At 38.9% G+C, this 23,657-nt stretch overlaps 1 protein-coding gene across 2 annotated transcripts; it reads left to right on the forward strand.

Moving 5' to 3' along the window:
- The first annotated feature begins 2,435 nt into the window (after window positions 1-2,435).
- Window positions 2,436-22,682, forward strand: LOC111223403 (four and a half LIM domains protein 3-like). 2 transcript variants are annotated; one of them, XM_022747529.1, is made up of 7 exons: window positions 2,436-2,605; window positions 9,853-9,930; window positions 15,115-15,294; window positions 18,137-18,311; window positions 19,270-19,439; window positions 19,891-20,077; window positions 21,702-22,682. In XM_022747529.1, exons 3-7 carry the CDS (start codon window positions 15,139-15,141, stop codon window positions 21,851-21,853), a joined length of 840 nt encoding a protein of 279 aa, XP_022603250.1. In that variant the 5' UTR covers window positions 2,436-2,605; window positions 9,853-9,930; window positions 15,115-15,138; the 3' UTR covers window positions 21,854-22,682. The 2 variants fall into 2 exon arrangements, with proteins under 2 accessions (XP_022603250.1, XP_022603251.1); XM_022747530.1 differs by lacking the exon at window positions 9,853-9,930.
- Window positions 22,683-23,657: the final 975 nt, after the last annotated feature.

Consider the following 23,657-nt stretch of genomic DNA (forward strand, 5'->3'; position numbering starts at 1 on the left):
TGTACGTAATTCTTTATTAAAATATGTTTCATATTTTGTTGACTCAAGCTTAAGTGTTTTTTTTTCTAAGTGTTTCTCATAATAATTATTTAACATTGTATCTCATAATTTTAAGAAACGTCCTGATAATTATGATATACTGAGATATAATTGTGTTAAACTCATTTTATGACTCAGTATCTTATAATTATAAGAAACTCATAAATATGAGAAACTATGAAACTACTTTAATGTTTTTCAAGTGTTTTTTTCTCATAATTATGACGTATTATTATGAGAAACCTTCTCATAATTGTAATTTTGAGCACTATCTCATAGTTATGAAATAGAAAGTTCAAAATCCACCATGTGACTTCTTTCAATATGAACTTTTTTTTCTCATTATTATGACATTATCTTATACCTACGAGATACTAATTATAAAATCACAATTTTGAAAAAAAACTTTATCATAATGGATACAGTGTTAGTTTATTGTCCACCACCTTTTTCAAAAATTTAACATCTAATACTTACAAGAAACTTTCTCATACTCATTAGATGCTCAATCTCAATTTTAAGATTCAAAGTTGGTTGAAAATCCACCACTTTACTATTCTCATGCCACCATACAGACGTCAGCCGTGACCAGAGGCCTGTGTTTTCGGGTTGTCCCTCCCTCCATCCCATTCTCGTGAACGTGATATCTCAGGAACACCTTTAGGGAACATCCTCAAATTTGGCAAATATGTTCACTTAACCTCAAGAAGAAGAACTGATCAGATTTTGATAATCACAGGTCAAAGGTCAACGTCGCTGTGATTTCACATCTGTGCCATTCTTGTGAACATGATATCTCAGGAACACCTAAAGGGCATTTTTTCAGTTGAGTTAATATATTGGAATTCAATAAATTCATCATTATTATTATTATTATTATTATTTTTATTATTATTATTAGCCATTTGGTTTAATTTCTCTTGAATCTGACGTATGCATATGCTTCCACCCTTGAACTGAGCCATTGTAGATGATGTGTTTGAACAGCAGATGGCAGCATATTTACATGTTAATATTCATGTTGGGATGCACTCATGCCTGTGCAATATTTCAGATTAGGAATGAAAGTTTATTTTTTCATCAGATCCTCCAGGAAGACCCAACAGTCCATCAAAAGCTCTTGCAAATAAGCATAAAAACGCCACACACATGAGGTGAAAGCCTTCATCACATCATAGTCCTCTACTGTACATCATGACTTAATGGGTGGTGGCAGGATGGAGCCGCAGCTGAAGCCTCTAATCGTCCCCAGACCTCCTGCTCACCACTGTGGAAAATGGAGGTCAACGAGCGGGAAAATGATATCTTGCTCTCTGGGATTTTTTTTTTTTTTTTCAAGATCTTGCAGTTTGCTTCTAACCACAGAAAAATTCATACAGCAGAGAAACCTCAGATGAAACACAAGATTTTAGAGTGAAAGACAATATGGAGAGCGTGTGAGGTTTAAAGCTGTTGGTCAGCATCTTTATCCATGTATGATGGATGTAACTGTGCTGAGACATGCCATATGGTAAAAGTTTATTTTAACCATTTATAACCAGCAGTTTACATAAACAATAAACAGTTGGGAACACAACATAATGTAGTTGTTAGCAGATATATGGCATTTTTAGGAATATGCAATGTTAAGTTTATATTATGATTGTGATATTTTTTTTATCATATTTGTTATTAATTCATTTTTAAAGTCTAAAGTCAAATATGACACCTTCAGGATCAACATGTCCTCATGAGTTTTTAACACATCTGTTTTAAACTCACCTCTGCATGATTTATAAACATTCAATAAATGCTTTATAATGTGAATAAAAATTCAATAGATGTTTAGATTTTAAAAAACACTTTATAACGTAAACAGCCAATAAGAAAGTACAACAAAATAAGATTTGAACATGTGTAAACAGCTGTTATACTGCCTTATCAATCATTTATTAACTGTTTATGCATACCATACATTTGTTGACAAATACATTAATAAGCAAATAAATGTCCTTATATCTGCTTACACTTACATTATAGTGTGTTGCAAACTATTTTTCATGTGTTAATACTGCCTATAAATGCTAAACATGGTACTTAAACTAAAATGTTACCCCTAAATGATTTTTATTGTGATATTACGCTACCACAGCTCCTATTACGAGATTATTATAGTGATTTTCCATTTAGAGAGATAATAAAGTGCTTTACATCAGCAGCTGGAAACCAGTGGATCCTCTACAGTCTATCATGTATTTAAAATATTTAGTTACATCCAAAAAACACAGAGTCTACCTTCTTTAAGCTTGAACTCCTCTCAAGGTGAAAGAAAGAAAGACAGAGGGGGTGGAACGACAGAGAGAGGAGGAAAGGGGCGGTGTTTTCAGAGAGCGGTTTGGTTTTACGCACCAGACACAGACGCTTCAGTCAGTGGAAATCCGTCAGTTCCAGCTCGCAGGAGTCCACGGAGGATTTAATTATCTGTCATTTCATACACCAGGGCAGCAGAGGCGAACAAACTGCTCCCATCCTGCAGAGACGGCGTCTCCTGCGAGCGTCTCCAGAGGCTGCTGATGCGCAAAGAGCGGTACGTTTACATTTATTTACGGGTTTATATCATAAAGAAATGGAACACAAATGCAAATTAGAGCGATGTAATGTGAAAACGTGGATGATAAGCACATTTAAAGTATGATCAGATGATTTTGCAGCAGTGTAATCTGCGGAGGCTTCCTCAGATCCTCACCTGTAGCCGCACCTGGTGCAAAATGGAGCTTTATTGAAGCATCAATTAGATGGTGAAAAATTTCTTCCCGTTTTCTAACCACTCCTGCACACAGCGGGGCTTTGAAGTAAACGGCACAACTTTTTACTGAGACACCCTTATTGAAGGGTCTATAGTGGCTTTACTAAGGGTTAACAAACACTTAAATAAAGCCTTATTGATCAGTTAAGACATTAATGAGAATTACCATTGGGTTGCCAGGTTGTGAAAACGCCCTGTGACTAGTCAGACCATTTCACCCCTTACCTATAAAAACGTCTTGCAGTGAATCTAGACTAGAGTCCATTAATTATAGATTTGATTTCTTATTGGAAACTGAAAATTTTGAAAATGAATTGCTACATTATAACATAATAATTATAGTAATTACCGAACACCTGCCAAAGGTATTTTTGCAACCTGGCAACCTAAAATGTGTCGTTACTGATGACTTGTATTTATCTATAAAGCTTTAGTAAAGTATTTTTTAACAATAAAGATATTATTAGTCATTTATAGAAAGAGTGCCTCATTAGAAAGTGGTACAAAATTACCAATCCTTACTGAAAGTGTAATCGGTTAAATTATGCAAGAGGTACATATTTCTAAGGCAAATATTTGACCCCCCACATCCAGGATGTGCCAGAAAGGATGTTCTGTCTTTAGAGTGAGGAAATAGTGGATGTTATTGGGGGGTTGGGGGCCTGATCAGTGTCCAAAGTGAGTAATTGATACTGTGGATAACCGCTGCAGCCCCGTTTTTGAAGTTGGATTTATGAGAAGAAGAACAAGGACACCTTTGAGGAAACAATCCCCTGCATGGCATGCCACAAAATAAAGCTTAACATGTTGACAATGAAAGCTCATAAAGACATGCTCGACACACGCACACACAAGTCTTTCTTCTAAGTTAAGAAGCCATTCAGTCTCATTGAGTTACAGTGATGTCATGTCTAGAGATTACAAATTTTGTTCCGGAGACTCAGCAAACCCCCGACCCTCACCCCCCGCCTCCCCAGCACCGCTCATAGTTTCCGTCACCACACACCATCCCCATACCACCACAATGTTCCAATCCATTTGGGTGAAATCAATACATTCATTGAAACAATTGCGCTCTGGTTGCTTTCTCCCCCTGAAGAAATGAGAATGTGTGTGTGCGTGTGCATTATTTTTGTTTCACACAGAAAGGAATTCCTGACTTTTGTCTTTTTCTTAGAAAACAGAGGGTGGAAGAAAAATCTTTTCTTCTTCTTCTTGTGTTGAAACCACACAGTTTTGCCACGTTTTGACCACAGTCACATTCCTCTGAAATTCTTGTGTTGGGCGAAGGTTGGGCCTGTGTACAATCACTGGAGACAAGCTAGAGACAAATAAAACAGTTAAAGGGTGATGATGTTGGATTGCTAAATGACTGACAGTCATAAAACCAGACCGTCAGGGACGTGAGAGTCTCATGAGTCAGTCTCACTCACATCACTGTCTTTTCCATTTCCTGTTCCTGTTGCACAGCCGGGGAAGAGTTAAAGGAATAGCTGGACATGTTGGGAAATGTGTTGATTCATTTTCTTGCAGACAGTTAAATGAGAAGTAGGATACCGTGAAGCTGTAGCCTGGATCTAGCAGAACATAACAAAACCTGACTAACGTTTATTTTTTTCAAGCTGCAATAAGTAATTTTTTGGCCACCTGTTGTATGTAAGTCAAATATTCACTCTCTTTTAGCTCTGTTTTTGGTCTGTACCAACTATAGATGAAACAAAGAGATATAATATGTTAATCAGTTATCTTTAGAGGTGCTACAAGGCATATTTTGTTACCTTTGGACAGAGCACAGTTAGCTGTTTCCACCTGTTTCCAGTCTTTATGCTAAGTTAAACTACCCAGCTGCTGCCTGTGGCTTCATATTGTACAGACATGAGAGAAGTGAATGATTCTTATTTTATTTAAGTCTGTTTGACAAACTATATTTAACTCTGAAAGATCTCAAATTTGTCTGCACTACAACTTCCACTTCAGTTTGAGGCTAATCTTTAAAAGTCTGCATGTCTTTCCATCCACGTCTGCAGTTGCTCAAATCCTCAAAATTATCCATCATATCATCAGGACTTGTTGCCTTTTCTTAGTTTCAGCCTGATAACCATGACTTGTCAGTGGAGTGATATCAGCCCTCAGCCATTCTGATTCTCTCCAACACAAAGATGAAGCGCTGAATCAAAGACAAATAAATGCAGCAGCAAACATAAAACAGAGACAGCAGGCCCAGCACTCTCTCAGAAAATAAACATTTGTTACCATTAACACCAGGACTTGAACTGGACAGCTGCCAGTTGGCAGCTGATGGGAAAATATGTTTACATGCGTATTTGTTTTGGATAATAGTATTTAAGATCAGGCCGCCTGTTTATTTGCATCGGTCATCGTTTGCCTGCAAGTACAATCCAAGTGCAATAACGTAGTTGCCAAAAGTAACTTCACTGAAGATACTTTATTTTCAGAGACTCCATAAACACACTTGATTATAATCTTTTTAATCTTCCAACTTTTCTATGCTAGTGGCTTGGCTCTGGTGGCAATGTCGGCCTGTTGGTCAGTTCACCACTTTAATTCAGACTGATTCATCGCCATGAACAACTGACATTCATCGTCCCAGAGGGGACGATGAATGTCAGTTGTTCATGTTTACTGCTTGTTACCATGCTAACACAACAAACTCAGATGGTAAACATTAAAGATCAGCATTTTAGCATTATCATTGTATCTTCATAGTATCATACTGTAATTGGAAATCATAGTTTAAAATGCTCAGTTGTTACACACCCACAGCAGATCAACTAAACGTGCAAAAACTGGGAATTTTGACTATAGGCAAATAGAAAAGAACAAATAGGAAGGACAAATTGAAAAGCTCCTTCTTGACCTCGGAAACAGCAGTTTCCAAGACAAAACATTTCCTTAACCTAAAGGTTCACTTACTTTAAACTGGAGCTTTCAGCAACATCTCAGTCTTCTTCAGCAGATGCAGTTTGTTGTTTTTACGTGACTAAAGTTCCATATTTACTGTAGATTTCGTCTATTTACTGGACCATATCCGTGACAAGCAAACTCATTTGTTGAGAAAAAAACACTAGTGGACCTTGAGCTAAGATTTGTTTTTGTCTAATAAATAGTAAAGATTCCAGTGGTAAATGAGTAGTGAGTGAATATTTACAAGTTTAGAATGAGTTTTTTTTTTAAGGAAATTCATGTTTTCTCTATGATTTATTTCAGGAAACTTTCTAGGAAATGACAGACCTGTAATATAACACATCACAGAAAGGGGCAGTTTTAGAGGTTTGAAAAGCTACAACTGAGGCCCTGCTCACAGTAAGCCTGACCCTCCGGTTGGGAACCACTGGGAACCACATCGCTGGGTGAAGTCTTGGCATGGTGGTGATGGTCACTTTTTTACTTGTTGTTTGACTGAAAGCTGTTTGTCAGTTCAGTCGACAGCAGCAGAGGTGAAGCTGCAGCTGGAGACCACATTGTTTCACAGAGTAAACAAACAGCCAACTGGAGACTCATAAAACAAAGCCAGACACGTAGTCTGTCTTTAAAGGTACTTTGTTCCCTAATGTTATGAGCTCAGTGTAACAGGTCATGTGTCATTAATATCCGATGATACTGATCATGTTATGGTTTTAGTGGAATTCAGCATGAAAGAACTGATTTCTCTTAAAAGACTACATTAAGTGAAGTCAAATGAAGCCGCCTGTTAGCCGACCTTACAAGAAAATTCAGCTATTTTCCTCTTTAAACAACCAAACATATATTACAGTTCTGCGAAGTTAGTATCTCAGGATATCATCAGCGTTTAAAGGAGAAAGGAGTCATTTAACTTGATGAGATCTTTAAACACAGACAACAAAATGCACATTGTGTGTTCATTTTAATTTGTGTGTGCAGCTTAGAAAGGCCTTTGTGATCTGCAGGAAGTTTTACGAAACAAAGCCGGACCGCCCGTGCATCTTTAAAAGCACTTTACTCCCTAATGTGATCAGTTTAATATGACAGATGACAATAATAGTTATCATCATATTGTTTCAGTGGCAAAAACTGATTTTCTGAACAGTGACATGAGCATATGAAGCACAGCCTCAACAACACAATTGAACCTTTGACACGGATTTGACCAAAATTGATGTTACCGTTCTGCCAGCACAGTATCTCAGAATATCGTCAGTGTTTAAAACAGCAGGGAGTAATTTATCCTGATGAGATCTTTAATCAGAGACAACAAAATGAACAATGTGTGTTCATTTTGATTTCTCATGCGTGCAGCTGAAATTCGCCTTGTGATCTGCAGGAAACCACACCACATTGAGTGTCTTTGTACAGGGGATGAAAGAGAGTGCAGTCATCTGACGGCCATAAGAGACCAGCCTTGTTTTTCTTTCTTTTTTTTCTGTAACAGTTTATAGCTGCAACCGAGAGGGTGTCACTTTCCTCCAGTGCTGCAGGGCTCCTCTCTTGATACCACTTTCTACAGACCATTGTGCTGCTGTCAATATTCTCATTCACCTCCCCAAATCCAGGTTGTGTAACTCAGCAGTTGCACAATATGAGGACTGTTCTGAGCTGGAGAGGCCATTAAAGCAGCCTAACCCATTTCAAGGGGACTAAGCATTAAAGTGGGGTGGTAATTAAAAACCAACTTTGTTACACATTTTCCTGTTTTAATTGAATGCTGCATGGTCTGCGGCTTCTACCGTAAAGAAGAAAGCAGTTATTATAAGTTCAAGCATTAGGAAAACAAGGCAAAAGGCTGCGTCTCCTGTGATATTCTGAGCGTGACATTTATGCTCTACATAGTCAGAACTGTCAAAATGTCCCTGGCATGTATATGCTACTTACTACTAACAATCTCACAATACATTTTGACACATTTAATAGATGCAGAAGCAGCGAAAGTGTGACTCTACAGAGGTCAGTGATGATGCTCACGGCTCAGTAAGACTGTACACCAGCATACAAAAATGCTCACATTGAGACATGCTGGTTAAGCAGGTGAAATCTTTACTATGTTCGCCACCTTTGTGTAGCGTGCTCGTCTTGCTAATTAGCCAAATTAGCATAACCCTCTCAACTTTAAATGATAAAATAAACACCAGTTTGTCGATCTGATCTGACACCACTGTCAACAGGACAACGTGATTTCTCTGTGCCTTCCAAGTCCGTTACAAATCAGTGTCGGAAAAATAAAAGCGAAACAACTTGGTTCGGTTTAGAGAAAAATCATTGTTGAAACCAACACTGACCGTCGATAGGAAACAAACAGCGGTCTCAAGTGTTAATGTCCGATATTTTGTTGACCCATCATCCACCAGACTTTGTGTTTCTACGTTCATGTCAAGCAATTTCCGCCTTTTGCTCCAAACAGACACAAATCATCATTATTACGGCCTTCAGGGATTTGTCACTTGAATGTAAGCACATATTGTTTTTGGACACTTCCTTAAGTGACTGATACGATTGTTTTTCTTTGGAGTACAGTTGCTCAAGGATCCACGAATGCTCTATAAAAGTTTGGGCCAATCCATCTTGTAGACATCGATATCGATATCCAAGTGAAATCTTTGACCAGGTGGTGTCATTAGGTGTAAAATGTCATCAAAGGTAGGATTCATCCTCTGGGGAGCACGAATGTCTGCACCAAGTTTAATGGAAATCCATCCAATAGTTGTTAAGATAACTCACTCAAAACCACAAAAGTCAACCTTAGTGTGACCCAAGAGGAAAGGTCAGAGGATCATAAAAGTCATCATGATATATCATCTGGGGATGATGAATGTCTGTATAAAATTTCATGGCAAACCATTAAACAGTTGTTAAGATATTTTAGTTCAGACCAAAGTGATGGACCAGGCCAGACCACTAGTGTTACTAAAAACCAATGTTGTTTCTCACGTTCCTGTTTTAACTGCTCAGTCTCAGTTCTTTAGTGTGTGTTACAGCAAAGGAGAACACAGTGATTTTGAGTTTAAGCATTAGACAGACTATAAAAACAGTAAAAAAAAATAAAATAAAAATGTTGTTCTTAAAACAGATTTGGAGGCTGTGTATCTCAGATTGAAGTGTTGCCTGTTTCAGAGCAGGAATGCAATAACGTCACCCCTAAAAACATACTGACGCATGAATGAATATTTTGTGGCTGTGACAGATTTAACATTTACCTACATACAGGTATTTGTCCCACTGCATTTTATTACGTGTGACAGCAGTTTTCATCATGGACTAGTCTGGTTTGTAAACCTCACACACAAGTCTAAATTCCTCCTCTGGGAAAATAAACTGTAACGCCCAGCAGAGCTCTGATGGCTCGCAGAGTTCCTGGCTCCGGTCGTAAGGAACTGTCAGGTTGTTGGGGAGTAAAACAACAGCAGCGAACCATGAAGGGACATGAGACGGGAGCCCCGGTGGCTGATTCCTGGGAGACAGTTGCCATTTGGCTGCCACTACAAAGCTCTCATAGCCAAGTGACTGCGGTAAATCTCTCACCGGGACAGACAGTGTATCAGGCAAGAATTCAACATGTCCACTCAACAAGGTGAATTGTGGGTTTAAATAGTTTCAGCAGCCGTGCTAGTAGAGAGAGAGAGACTACTTAGATAGGATGGATGAGTGTTTGGTTTAATGTCTTGTGGTGAGGAGAACAGGGGCGGCAAGTATTTCTGGGTGCGGTCCAAGAATACACCTGTAGAGTGAAGTGAACACCTCCTAAACCAGGTGCTGCCTGCGTGTGACTCAGTGTTTGAGACAGCTGAGCTTAATGTCAGACAGACTATGTGATGATGAACAAGTCCTCACCAGACGTTTCTTTGCATTGTGAGCAAGTGAGTTGTAACCTTAAAGAGACAGGACATTCAAACAGGCTGATCACCTACTGTTTTTATAGATTTTTGCAAGGTGTAAACATCAGCCATCACCCAACTCTGTAGTTCACTAAGCACTACAGAACGTTTCAGCCTCTTTTAGGTCATTGTTTTGGTTTTCCCGCCCACAAACTCTACTTCTCTCCCCTTGTTTTTCAGTGTAAAAGCTCAGATAAACCATCTGTTCTCAACCTGCCCGGCACCAAACAGCAGAGAGATCAAGTTAGCAACTAGCAGGTAAAAAGCCAGTTATTTGTCTCAGAAGTTGGTGGGAAAAACTGTCTGTAAAATTTAAGTTGCATAAGTCATCATCAATAGATCATGCTCTATTCCCCAAACATTTTGGGTTATCTTCACTTCAACAGGGTGATGTTTTTTAGCATTCAAAATTCAAAGCACATTAAGATTACTTCAGACTTTACCATTAACTAATGGATGGCACGGGTTCATTACATCTCATTTATGAAAGGTCACTTTAAAAAGGTCTTTCAAAGAAAAGAGAAAAGACTGTAATAAAAAAGAAAATATCATCAGTTGGGAAACAAGAAATGGGAAAAGGGCTGTGTTCTACTTCTATATCTAGATGACTTCAAACTTGAATATCAGCTGAATTTTGCCTCTGATATTTAGGAGAATAATGGACTTCCGTTGACTTTGTTTATCGTGTTGCTCACAAAAGGACCTGCAAGTTCAAACACTGACACTTTACAAACACCAAGGTTTTAAATAGATTGTGATTTTGACCGTGACCCTTCACTAGTTTGTAAGGATTACATGTAGAATTGAAGGCAGTGTTGCCAGGGTGAAGTTTCCATTTGCCCCCAGTATTTCTTACTGTTCTGACATTTTTTTGATAGTTGAATAAGTCAGGTCTTGTCAGGTATTGAGCTGGAGCCAGGAGGCAATTAGCTTAGCTTAGCATAAAGACTGGGAAGAGGGGGACTCTCCACAGTTCAAAAATCCACCTATGAGCAATAGGTGGTATATTACTTCCAGAGATCAGCAATTAACATAACCACAAATGATCATTTTGTGTATGGATTAAACATAGGGGATAGTGTGTTAATAAGTTAGCTATAGGCTTTTTTTGGACTTGCTTTCAGTCTTTGCTCTATAAGTCTAGTCTCAGTTCATTTCCTCCTGACTCCAGCTCTGTACTTGACATAGTTTTCACTCAACTGTTGCCTATTGTGTAGCTGGCTATAAAATTATAATGGAGTGTCCAACAGGAACCGTTAAATATCGGATTTTAATTAGATGCTGTTATGTCTTGGCACCAGTCCTATAAGAATTCCCTATTAGATGCCTAAAGGAGAATTGGATGAAGGAGAACAGCTGGAGACCACAGAATGTGTTCGCAGATGTTGTGGCTCAGGAAGAGAAACATAAAGCACAAAACCGAGAAGACTATATCCGGAAGGAAAACCATTGTTCTATCTCTGCATTCATCGTGGACATGGACGGACGAGAATAGAAACCAAACCTCTTAAGACATTTTAGGAGGGAAGTTGGGCTGATTTCCCCATCAGGACAGCAGCCTGACAGAAAACAGACATGGGATGTAATGTTTTGTCTCAGTTTGGTTTTCCTCCATGTTTTGTTGATTCCCTGTAAGAGGAAGCAGTGCTGTTATCTGCAGGGAGGGATGTATGAGGGACGTCCTCAGTTTTGTGCTAACATGGCATTGGGAGAAGAAGTTTGTTGAGTCCTGGAGAAGAGGGAGTTTGTGCTTCTGGCATCAGCTTCAGGCCATGACTGAGAGCAGACTGTGTTTATCTTTGTTATGTTTATCTGAAATCACTGCATCATTGGTTATTAGAAACAAAATGTTTGATAGCAGTCAGACATGAGGAATGTAAACTGCACTTTCAAGATGACTCCTTAACAAACCAGATGCAAATACTTGGAGGTTATAGAGCATGAAGAGCGGTACCTGTAAAACCCAGCTTTGTGGAGCGGCAAGCCTTCATCATGATTCGCGTTTAATTCTTACCAGCTTCAGTACAAACCACAACTAGTGTTTTTCTGAGAAAACAAGTGGCCTTCATTAGTTTGCACCGACCTCTCGCCATTTCAACTGAGCTGATGACGTCTTCCAGTACTGAGGGCGGCCAGGGTCTGGGCTCATTCCTCGATCCCTCAGGGAGATTTCAAAGCCACAAGGTTTCTCAGCTGCTCTTTGTCGAACCGACCTCCTCTTTACTGACATTCTGACAGTATAGAAACATGTCAAAGCAACTCTGAGCCCAAAATAAGGAGGGGGCGGGGGCATTATAAACAATAACTGTTTCCAAGTGAAATATTTAAAGTGTCCGCCTTTGTAAATGCAGTGTTCCAGACATTTCAGTCCTGAACATGACACATTCCCTCACTGTATGTCTTGCTTAGCTGTTCCACAGGAGGGTATTTTAACCTCCCACACATCATTTCCTCGCTCATTTCCCTTTGCTGCTGCAGAACATGGGGTCACATACTCTGTTAATGCCTCACTGTCTTCAGTAATAATGGTGGGATGATGTTATTGTCTGTGTGCCCAGTTTTATTTCCACCTGTCCTTCCTCTGCTCCACAAGCTGCAGATTGCATTGCGGTTGCGTTGTGTCTCTTTGTAGTCTTTTGTGCCTTTGTGGTGATTTTGCTTTTGCTCGTTGTTTTGAATCTCTTTGTGGTCATTTTCTGTCTCTCTGTGGATGTTTTTCACCTTTTTGTGTTCATTTTGTGTCTTTTTGGCCTTTTATGCCTTTTGTGGTGTTTTTGCATCCTTTCGTAGTTGCTTTCTGTTTCTTGGTGTTGATTATGCGTCGCTTTATTGTCATTTGAGTGACTTTCCAACAAGTAATTTCAACAGTCATTTCATACAGAGGCTTTGACCTAGGGCCCATGGACGTGTACCCTGTAGCTCATGATACTATCACCTTCTGACTCTGATAGTGGGGGCATAGAAAAAAAAAACCAAATATATTGTTTGTTGTATGTATTGTTTTCAAGACAAGATGCATCATCTGGTTTTTAACAGACCTGGAAAGTCATCATCATTATATTTTACCATCTATTAAAATTTCAATCCATCCAATAAATTTGGTAGAAAAGTTGTTTTTTTTACATCTTTGTTGCATAAATGTTTTCTCCCAACCGCACTTCAGTGGCTATTTTCACTGTGAAGCAGGGCCTGACATTAAAATATAGTTACTGAAACACGTTATATAAACAAACTTTACAAATTTAGCCAAGTTTTAAACTAGACACATCAACCCATTTCAACCTACAAATTACGATAAAACCATGCTTACAGAGTGTTGTCATTTTACACCAGACCTTGTGACTCTGTTGTTTTCAATCATAACAATCAATTTCAAACAAAATGTCATTAGTTGTGTCAGCTGTGCTTTTTTATATCTCACTTGCTGGCGTGTGGTTTGCAATTACAGTTGTGTCAGGCCAAAAATTCTTTCGCAAAAACAATCAAAAACATCTGAGAATGAATATTGACACAGCATCTTCAGGGTCAATAATATGAGAAAGACAGTTTTGATGTTAATGTTTGGAGATCAACCCCATTTCCCCCAGTGGGTTTGTGTTTTGTATCATGCACACAGGCACGCAAGACATAAAAAACCTCATAATGAGGCAATTGAGATTTGGGACACAATTGATCCCATTAAAAGATTCTTATGAGAAAATATGAGCCAGTTAAAAAAGGACAAAGTTCTACTTTTGGCAATGCTGCTGAATTTAAGAAGTATCCTGGGATATATTGTATTTATTTGCTGTTGAGAATCAGTTTTTGTAAAGACGAACCACTTGATCTTGGAAACTAATGGGCAGTCTTAAGTAGATTTAATTACCCGGCAAAATCTGGGATATGCTCTTAAAATGGTTAAGGATTAAATGTTCACGGCTGGTGAAGTTTTCATAGAATACAATTCGTTGACGACAGTAGTTTCTTTGGGTAAAAGAAGTTTAAGTTGCAGCAAACACAAAACATCTTGATGGCATTTACAAGTTGAGGTTTTTGTTATCTTGACTCGAACAGCAAAAGAAGGTTATGCGTTCATGAGAAAGTTGTGGACAAAAGAAGTAAACAAGATAAACGAGTGGCATTGCCCTTTAAACACAAGCCAAACACAGATGAAAAAGCCCTCGAGAGAGCCTTTGAAATTGAGAACGCTGTTTCAGTTCAGCTCCCAACAATTAATATTGTTTAGTTGTTCTTTCTCAATGTCAAACCACCACAGGGGGTTTCGTACAAGAGCGAGAGGGAGGGAGAGACTGACATCATGAGCTTTCACTCCTTAGTGAGTTCTGATGAAATGGGAGAAGCAGCTATATCATTACAGTACTTTTTTTTTTTTTTACAATGAATCAGCCATAACTCATTGACTCTCTCTCTCTACTGTACAACATTTAACTACACTATGATGTCTTTCATTATACTATTTCTATTTCTTGCATGTTAACTCTAAATAAGATTCTATTTGATTCTATAGGATAGCTTCGCCTCTCTTTCAAAGTCACCTCCTCTGCTCGACCTCACTGCTTCTTTTGACATCATTAACCTCTCCAATACTCTCTCCCCTCATAAATCCTCCCTTGACTCTCTCTTGACATCTCACAGACAGACAACAGTTCATCACCATCAATAGATTCACCTCCTGCGCTGCTTCTATGTCCCAAGGCGTCCCCCAGGGTTCAGTGCTTCATGCTCTACATGTTCCTCCTTTGGTAACATCATCTATCGCCATGCTCTCCACTTCCACTGTTACACCAAAGACACCCACGCTCTACATCTCCGACACATCCATCGTCTCTGCTGCACACTCTTTTTTTGAACACCATGCAAATCTCATTACCAAAACATCCATTTTCCACTACAGAAGATTAGCTCACCACTGCACATTTCTGCTCTTTTCTCAATAAGTCCCTTGGTTCAAAACTTTCTGGCAAGCATTTCCAGTTTAAAAAAAAAAAAAAAAAAAGCCCTTTTGTGATGTGAAATTGCTACAGTAAAGTTTAAAGTTTGGTTAGGTTTAGGCACTGATATAATAAAATATAGGTATATGATATATTTTATCACAGCATGTCAGGACTTCCACTTGTCATGTCTGTTAGTACCTAATAAACAAAGTCTATGGGTTTAGCTGTATTTTATAATGCATGTAGAGGGTAGGATATCAACCAGATTTCTAAAGCGAATGAACGGCAACATAAAAATTACATTTTGTTATTCATTTTCTTCATTTTTTTTGTTTCTCCTGTTGGTCTTTGTTTCCCAGCTCTGTATCCAAAAACCGTCTTCCTCCCTTCTTCCTGCTCCTGCTTGTCTCTCTCTGTCTTGCTAATCTCACTCCTCCTCCTCCTTCCTGCTCTGTCTTCTCGCTGATACTGAATGCTAAACTGTGCCTGCAACCTCTCCGTTTTGCAGGTGGTCAGCCTGAAAAAAGACATCATGAGCGACCGCTTCGACTGCAAAAACTGCAACGAGTCCCTGTACGGACGCAAATACATCGACGTGGAGGACAACCCTCACTGCATCCCCTGCTACGACCGCCTGCACGCCAACACCTGCCAGGAGTGTAAAGAAATCATCAGTCACAATGCCAAGGTAAGCTCAAACTGTACGGTGCTGGAAAGTTACTGAGTACAGTTGCTCAATTTGAAGTATTTGTACTTAAGTTGAGTATTTTCATTTCATGCTACTTTATACTTCTCACATTTCAGAAGGAAACATTACATTTTTTCCTCCACTACAGTACACTATTCGAAAGCTGTAGTTTAAGATTTTAAATGATTTTAAATAAATTGGGTCCGCCACTAACAAGTTTTTCCTTGTTCTTTAATCTGACAATCATTTTCTTAATTAATTAATTAACCATTTTGTCTATTGAACTTCTAAAAATAGTAGAAAATTAATGAGACAAAGTAAAATCCTCAGCTGAAGAATCAACATCAAAAAAGTTGCCAATTAATATTATGTTGATCAACTAATTGTCTCTGCCATAAATATGATATATACCAAATATCATTATATAAATGAGTTTAAATTGAATCCATCTCAACCAGCTACAACATTAAAGTGCTGCTGCTGTTAATGCATCACTAATAATAATCAAATAATAAATGAAAATATGACATTGCAAATGGCCATTCTGCCTCAGAATGAGTACTTTTACTTTAGATACTTAAAGTACATTTACATAGCAACAGCTATACTACTTTTACTTAATAAAACAATCTGAGTACTTCTTCAGCTCATTTTTTCTGCTACAGTCCAGCTGGTATTCCTGGAAAACATAACTCTTACTTACAGAACAGCAACTTGTCTGTAATCCCCTTTAGCTTTCCAGAAAGCCTTAGTTAGTGAAAATGAAAAACACTGACCTGACGGAAACACCCACTGACGCCGCCAGGCCATCAGTGTCCTGTGAATTATGGACTCCCTGTGAGGGACTGGCAGTGAATTATGCTACTGCTTGCTTTGGCCGTCCCTCCTCCCCCCACAAGACGTAACAACATTCATCCTTCATCCGCCCTCACCCCACCCCGCTCCGTCACTTGTTTCTTTTACTTTGAAAGTCTAATTCCTCAAAAATAAGTTTTTCACGCACCGTTCACTGAGACCATTTATCAGGGAGCTTGCTTGAACTGCAGATGAACTGGAACACAAGCAGCAGTTAAAGAGTAAAGTCACAAAGTGGGTTATTCTAATTTTTAAGAAAATATTGAAGAAAAAAATGGATTTTTCTCGTGTTTATCTCCTATGTTAACTCTTTTGTGTTTGGAGGGCAGCTGGGTGTCATAGGAAAAGGGAAACTTTGGGTTTAGGCTCCCATGTCGGCAAACATCCAAAGCACTGACGTGTCCTTGTGTGGGAAACTGAATCCTGTGGCTGACCCTGACCTCTGACCTCCAAGCGGATGGGGGGCAGCAAATAGAGTCTCCCTGTGAGGAACAATAACATATCAAGTGTTTTTATTAACTTTCACTTTAGGGCACAGTACTCTGATTTCAAACAAAACAGTGAAGCAGCATTTTTTCTATGTTTCTTATTGTCAATAAATCCTCTGAGAGGTCCTAAACCGACCATAAATAACAACAATAATAATAAGACCATGAATGATTTGTCTTTCAATACTTTCCACCTTCCCTACCCTGTCTGTGCCATTCAGCTCTAAGCCCACTGGTTTCTATTGAAGACAAACATCTGCTCACAAATATAAGGTTTCATTTTTTTTTAAAGGCTCAGTAACTTCCTTCACCAGCTGGGCACTAGAGTTTTTACGCGAACATCATTCAAATAGGTGGAAACTGTGCATCTTAGGGGGACTATTTTTAGATGTGAATTAACACACGTTTGATACAGAATAAACTACAGTGTCAGTGGAACATTTCATCACAATGGTGTGGCTTACTGATGTTTTTTAAATAGTTTTTAGACAACAATGGAGGTCATGATCAAGTAAATATTTATTGAATGAAACAATGAAAGTTAAGACTGTGTAAAATCCTCGTAGTTACAAAACAGGGCATTTTACCCAACAACACCAACACCTCTGCTTCAACGATAATTTGAGTTTAAAGCCTAAAAACTTTTTTAATTAGTTGGTTTTTAGCTTTTTTATTTTTATTACTTTGTGCAGAGCCAAACAAGGCTAAGTTTAGTTTTGATTTGCACACCTGAAAATCTTCCCAATGTTTTCAAAAAGTTGTAAATCAAATTTCAGACACTCGTATTCTACTGAGTCTTCAAATGACGTCATTTACTTTATTGTCCCACTGCTTATTAAAGTGAATATGTAACGTTTGCTTCACACTGACAACTATGGCCACAAGTTACAGTAAAGGGATAGGCGTAACTTATAGATTGCAGTGTAGCAGTAGCACAAGTAAAAGAGTCATTAAGTCGCCTCAGTAATGACGGCTATAAAGGACAACAGCCACGTTAAACTACAACTTATGAATCCAACTTTTAATTTTGGAAATTTAAATTGTTTTATTTCTTCCCCCACGCTGTGCTCTGGAGCAGCTTTAAATGAAAAAGCCATCATCTTTATTACAGGTTTCAAGATCCTTTTTTTTTTATATAATTTATAATTTGTATGTTTTATGTTTGTTTCTCTTACCTGCTCTTGTTATTCCTCTTTGTTTCATCTTGTCTGCCAGATATGCATGATTACACTTGATTCAATTTGAGATTTTGTTTTCATATCACAGAGGACTTTGTATAATCCTCCTTGGCTTCCTTCCTTTCACAAATCCATCCACCCTGATGTCTTAATTTAGCAAGTAAGGTAGTGACTGGAGTCTGAAACGGAACAAAATGTAATTCCAGCAATGATTTTATTAAATATATTTTATTATAGAGAAATTTTGAGTTTCTATTGTTGATCCACTTTTACAAACTGGAGTTGCTCAGTCTGACCCTCCCTCTCCTCCTCCTCCTCCAGGAGCTCTTCTATGAGAACAGACATTACCACGAGCACTGCTTTCGCTGTTTCCGCTGCGACCGCTCTCTGGCAGATGAGCCCTTCACCAGCCAGGAGGACGCACTCGTGTGCAGCGACTGCTTCTGCAACGAGTTCTCCTCCAAGTGTGTGGCCTGCGACAAGACAGTCATGCCAGGTAGTGACAAGAAAAACTGAAAGAAGTTCACACACAGCCTTGCAGACAGCTCCCTCAGTTATCACACCAACAGTCAGGAGGTTCACACCCTGTTTTTGCAGGGGTAAAGAGGCCAATGAGTTTTTGTTAAGCGGTGTGTGACAGCTTAGATGTGACAGAATGATTGTTTCCTTGCTCTGGTGAAAATTTCTCCCAGCAGAGTTTTCAGCTCTGGCCGCTGTGACGACACGAGTGCAGCAGTGGTGTCGGATGACTGAAAATTACCCGGGCCTGTGGGTACTGTGGGATTATTATAACTCACCAGTTCTTTTCTGAACTGAGCAGTTATTTTCTTCAGTTTCTGTTCAGCCTGGAATGCCTTTAAAAGCTGCTGCCCTCTCCCCCCTTTTCATAAAAGCACAGCCAAGTTCAAGTTCAAAACACCGTCATGCCTTTGGTCTTCATTTCAGGTCCCAAAAGTTGTAAAACAAGGCCAGTGATTAAAGGATCTGACATCCAATATCATAAGCATGACCGGTTCCCGACTTCCATAAACCTCTCCAGTGAGGCGTGTGATTCTCATACTTATGTGGGAGTGCACTAACTGCCACTTATGAAATAGTTAAAACTGTGAAATAAATAAAAAGGAGTGTTAAGATGCTGTGCAGCAGTGTATGCATTGCTTTGTTACAGCTTGTCAGATCAGTTTGATAGGAGATAAGCTGAAGTGACTGTACGGTGAAGGAAGGCCGTGTAAGAACAGGTTTAGCCGTTACACTGAATTATCACTTTGGGCCTCCTCAGCGTTTGTGTGAACGCTATTCTTCTAGTTACAGCACAGCAGGACAGAGATCCGAGGAACGCCCAGAGTGACACAGAACCTTCAGAAAGTCAGGGAAGATATCAACAAACAATCAAAAAACGTCTCAGTTTCAGCCTTCATCTGTTCCCCTCACTTCCTCTCTATTTTCTCTGACAGGATCGAAGATGTTGGAGTACGGCGGCTCCACGTGGCACGAGGACTGTTTTATGTGTCACGGCTGCGAGAAGCCGATCGGAGCCGAGGCTTTCATCCCAGATAAAAACAACTACTACTGTGTGCCATGCTACGAGGGCAGGTTTGCTCCTCAGTGCAGCCACTGCAAAAAGGTGAACCAGGCCTCAATGACTAATGTTGGCCATGAATATTGTACACAACACTTACTACTATTATTCATTATTTATGGACTCTTGATTATGTTTTATTAATTCTTTAGTCAATAAAATTCTATCTCAAAATGTCAGAGCCCAAAGTGACAGCTTCAAATGTTTTGCCCAAAGATGTTCAATTGCTTACCTCATTAAACATAGACAAAAAAAACTTTAGATCTAAATATGATTGTAAAATACCCATAAATATAACACAAAGTAATGAATTACAAGTCAGATAATACTGATAATAAGCGATAATGATGATGAAACAGCCATGCAGAGAAGTCATATTTATCAGTAGAAAACCCAAAGAGGAAGACATCAGAGATGCCGCAGCTGCCCGATATAAACAAGGCAGGATCTTAACTTGACACATTTTACATGAACAGTCTGTGTTTGTGTCCTGCAGGCTCTCACTAAAGGAGGGGTGACCTACAAGGACAAGGTGTGGCACAAAGAGTGTTTCTTCTGCAACGGCTGCAAAGCTCCTCTGGCTGGTCAACCCTTCACCTCGCAGGGAGAAAGTCCGTACTGCGTCAAGTGCTTCAGCAGCCTCTATGCCAAAAAGTGTGCCGGCTGCAACACAGCCATCACAGGTCAGTAAAGTGCACTGGACCACCGGGTAAATTCCTGGAGTTAACACTTTAGGGTGTGGCGCCCTGCTAACTTAGCTGTCGTTTGTTCCTTATCGTCTTCCGTTTTTTCCCTATGACTCCTGTTTGTCTTGATTATCTGCTATCAGTAAAGGTTAAAATGCCAAAGCAACAATCTATAACAAGCAGGTTTAGGCAGTCAGTTGACTGAGGTTGAAAATCTTGGATCTGATCCTTTCTGTGTGATTTGCATGTTTGCAAATATCCTCTCTTTGTGTTTTGTAGGTTTTGTGCTATTGTCCTAAGAAAGGACTTCACAATAAAAAACCAGCCTGTGTTGCGAATCAGTTGCAAACTCTTAATGTGAAGCAGCAGCAGTAGAAAATATTCAATGGTAAAGACAGAGATAAGATTACAAACAGCAACACTGAATTGACATGCTATGGTGTTTTCTGTGAATCCTTCATGTGTATTAAAGCTGTTTGAATCCCACTCTGGGATGGTGGACCCTCCAACTTACAATGACAACTACAATATAGATATGTAAGAATACAATACAGATATATAAGAGAATACAAAATATATTGATTGGCTATTGCTGATAAAATGCAGACCATAAATGGTTCCAAAAATGAACTTAAAACCTGCAACAACTGATGTTTTTTTTGGCCATTTGGAAACAAGACATGAACATAACATTGACATATCATCACTTGATATGGCAAACAGTTGTTTATTTACACAACCAGTGGTATCAGAGCAACAATAGCTGTCATTTAGAGTTGTGTTTCGTGGCATCTGATAAATGTGTGTCCAATAGTCCCTATCTTTTAGCTCTGTTTTTAGTCTCCTCCCTGCTCAATGCTCCGCTTTGTTCACCAGATAGTCTTAAATTGTGTTTGTCTGCTGTTTGGTGCGGAGCAGGTAGTGCACAGTGGGTTCGTCAAGAAAACAACACTGTGAGAGCGGTGAGCGTGGATCAAAACAGTAAAGCCAGAGAGCTAGACAATGAGCCCCGTAAAGCTGAAGGAAGCTGCAGGTTCAGGTGATAATTCTCTGTAGGTTCATCATTACGTTGTCATGTATTACGTTGTTATTGTAAAAATATTGGTAGCCACTTTAAAGACACTGTGTGTAGATGGCTCCAAACTGGCAACACAAAAATCGAGCAACCTAAAACCAAACCACGACACTGTACTGTGTCTTTTCATCACTTTAATACTGACAAGAACTTGCACCTTCAGACTAATATTAAAGATGCTGTGATAACACTATATATGGCTTTACATGAGCACAGAGGAAGAACAAGAAAATTGAAGAAGAGACAATGCAGCAATACAGGCACAACAAAGTCTGTTAATATCCCATCTTCCCCTTTCTAGCGTTAACAAAGAAGCTTCATATGCACAGTTGAATGAAATGCTTTTGACCATAGCTCTGAACTAGAATACCAGCAGGTACACAGAACTGGCAGTGTTTTCTTATTGTTACTGCCAAATACTGATGTTATCAGGAATTCATTTATGGTATTTCCTGAATGTTGCAAGGCTGTTATTAAACTCTATTTCCCACCCCCAGTAAAACATTCCTTCATTAGTTGCTCATATGTTGTATGCTCCTCTCGCAGGGTTTGGAGATGGGAAGTATGTTTCTTTCGAGGACCGGCAGTGGCACCAGCCGTGCTTCAAGTGCTCGCGCTGCTCTGTGTCACTGGTGGGCTCCGGCTTCTTCCCCGACCGCGACCTGATTCTGTGTACGGACTGCAACAACGATGACTGACCGCCACTAACTACACCTGCAACACCTGCACCCGAAACAGCGAAATGTCAAACACTGCTGACACCAGCAGAGAAACTTCCAAACCTCAGCTTTGCACATGAACACTGCAGTATTGTTAATTCACTCATAGTCTACAGCTGATACAGAGCTCAGTATTTACGACTAAAAATCGCCCTTTAGCACATTGAAATGTTTGTATAAATTCCGCAGAAGTGTCCTGTGATGTATGTGTATGACTATTTCTTAATTTCATATCATTTGCACATCTTTTTATTCAATTTTTATTTTATTCAAAGAATGAGTAAAATATTCAATATATACATATATTCAAAGGCGTATATATATATATATATATACGCCTTTGAATTAAGCCGTTTCTTTATCCAGAAAGGTGATAACCCACCCCAAAATTTGAGACATCATTGTACTTTTTGAACTAAATATCCCAATTTATAAAACTGATTTTCTTCTTCTCCTGCTACTTGCTGCTTGTATGTAAACTAGTTGTTGAAAACAAATTTGCTAAAGTTTCTTTTCAGCTTGAATCAACTGTCACTGGTGTACATGCAATAAAAAATGCCATAAAACAAAGGATTGTGTATAAATGAATTAATGTAAGGAGTATTTGTTTGTATGAACTGAACTGCATTATACACCTCATCATGTACAGCAGGTGTCTTTATGCCTGCTGACGTTTCAGGCTGTTTTGCAAAGGAAAATTGTGATACAGCAGAAGTTACAGAGAAAATGCAAAACAACATATTTGTGCTTCACAGAATTATGTATTGACTTTTATCTTGTGTTTTCTTCTAATAAATAATAATTTCAAGCCTCTAAAAATCATTGTTATAAAAACTAAAAGCTTTAGTTAAAGTAACAGCAAGGAGGAATCAAAATATTGGTTAATTTTAACGGCTCACAAGCCAAAAAGGTTGGGAATTACTATTCTGCAGCCTTTTTCGGGAAAGGAAGAAACTGTACTTAAGAATTTGTGTGTTAAATGATGCTGTCTGTTTCAAAGACTTAAAGTAAGAGTTTGACATTGTTGTAAATAAGCTTGTTTCGTCTTGTTGTCTAGAGTTAGATGAGGAGATCAATACCATTCTCATTCCAACATGGTTGATATAAAGCTACAGTCAGCAGCTGCTGACCTGAGTTATGGCCAGGGGTAGTAACCACTTGTAAAGTCACAATGTGTCATTTATACACTTTTTTATTTGTATCGGTTAAACAAAGAAGATACATCATTATAAAGATGCATGTGTCTGGATCTTCTGATCTTTGGACTGAACCAGGCTAGCTGTTTCCCCCTGTTTCCAGTCTTTGTGCTAAGCTAACCAGCTGCTGGCTGCAGCGTCATGACAGAGGTATCGATCTTCTCCTCTAACTCTCAGCAAAACAAAGCAAAAATGTATTTCCTAAAATGGCAAACTATCCCTTATCCCTATCCCCTTTATTTGCCTTTTGTACATTTTGACCAAGAAACAAATTAATAAACCACACAAACTTAAGATAAAGGAACTGAAAGTAAACACCCTCTTTGCTGAATATCATCAACTGTCTTGACAACTTCTCTCTTAAAAAAGCAAGAAAAGGTCAGGAAAAAAGTTTCTTTTGAAAAGCCCGTACCCCTTTTCCCAAAGATGGTTTTATGAGGGTAGTCCCATGAAGACTTTCCCTTACTATTACTTACATAATCTGCATAAATATTTACAGTTCAGAACCTCTGTACTGATCTGCTCTGATTGTGTTTATATGGAGGCTGTGCCAGGCTAGTGTCCATGTTAGCTGAAGGGAGTAGAAA

Source organism: Seriola dumerili, unplaced genomic scaffold (assembly GCF_002260705.1).
Source record: "Seriola dumerili isolate Sdu_G_001 unplaced genomic scaffold, Sdu_1.0 BDQW01000110.1, whole genome shotgun sequence".
Lineage (NCBI taxonomy): Eukaryota > Metazoa > Chordata > Actinopteri > Carangiformes > Carangidae > Seriola > Seriola dumerili.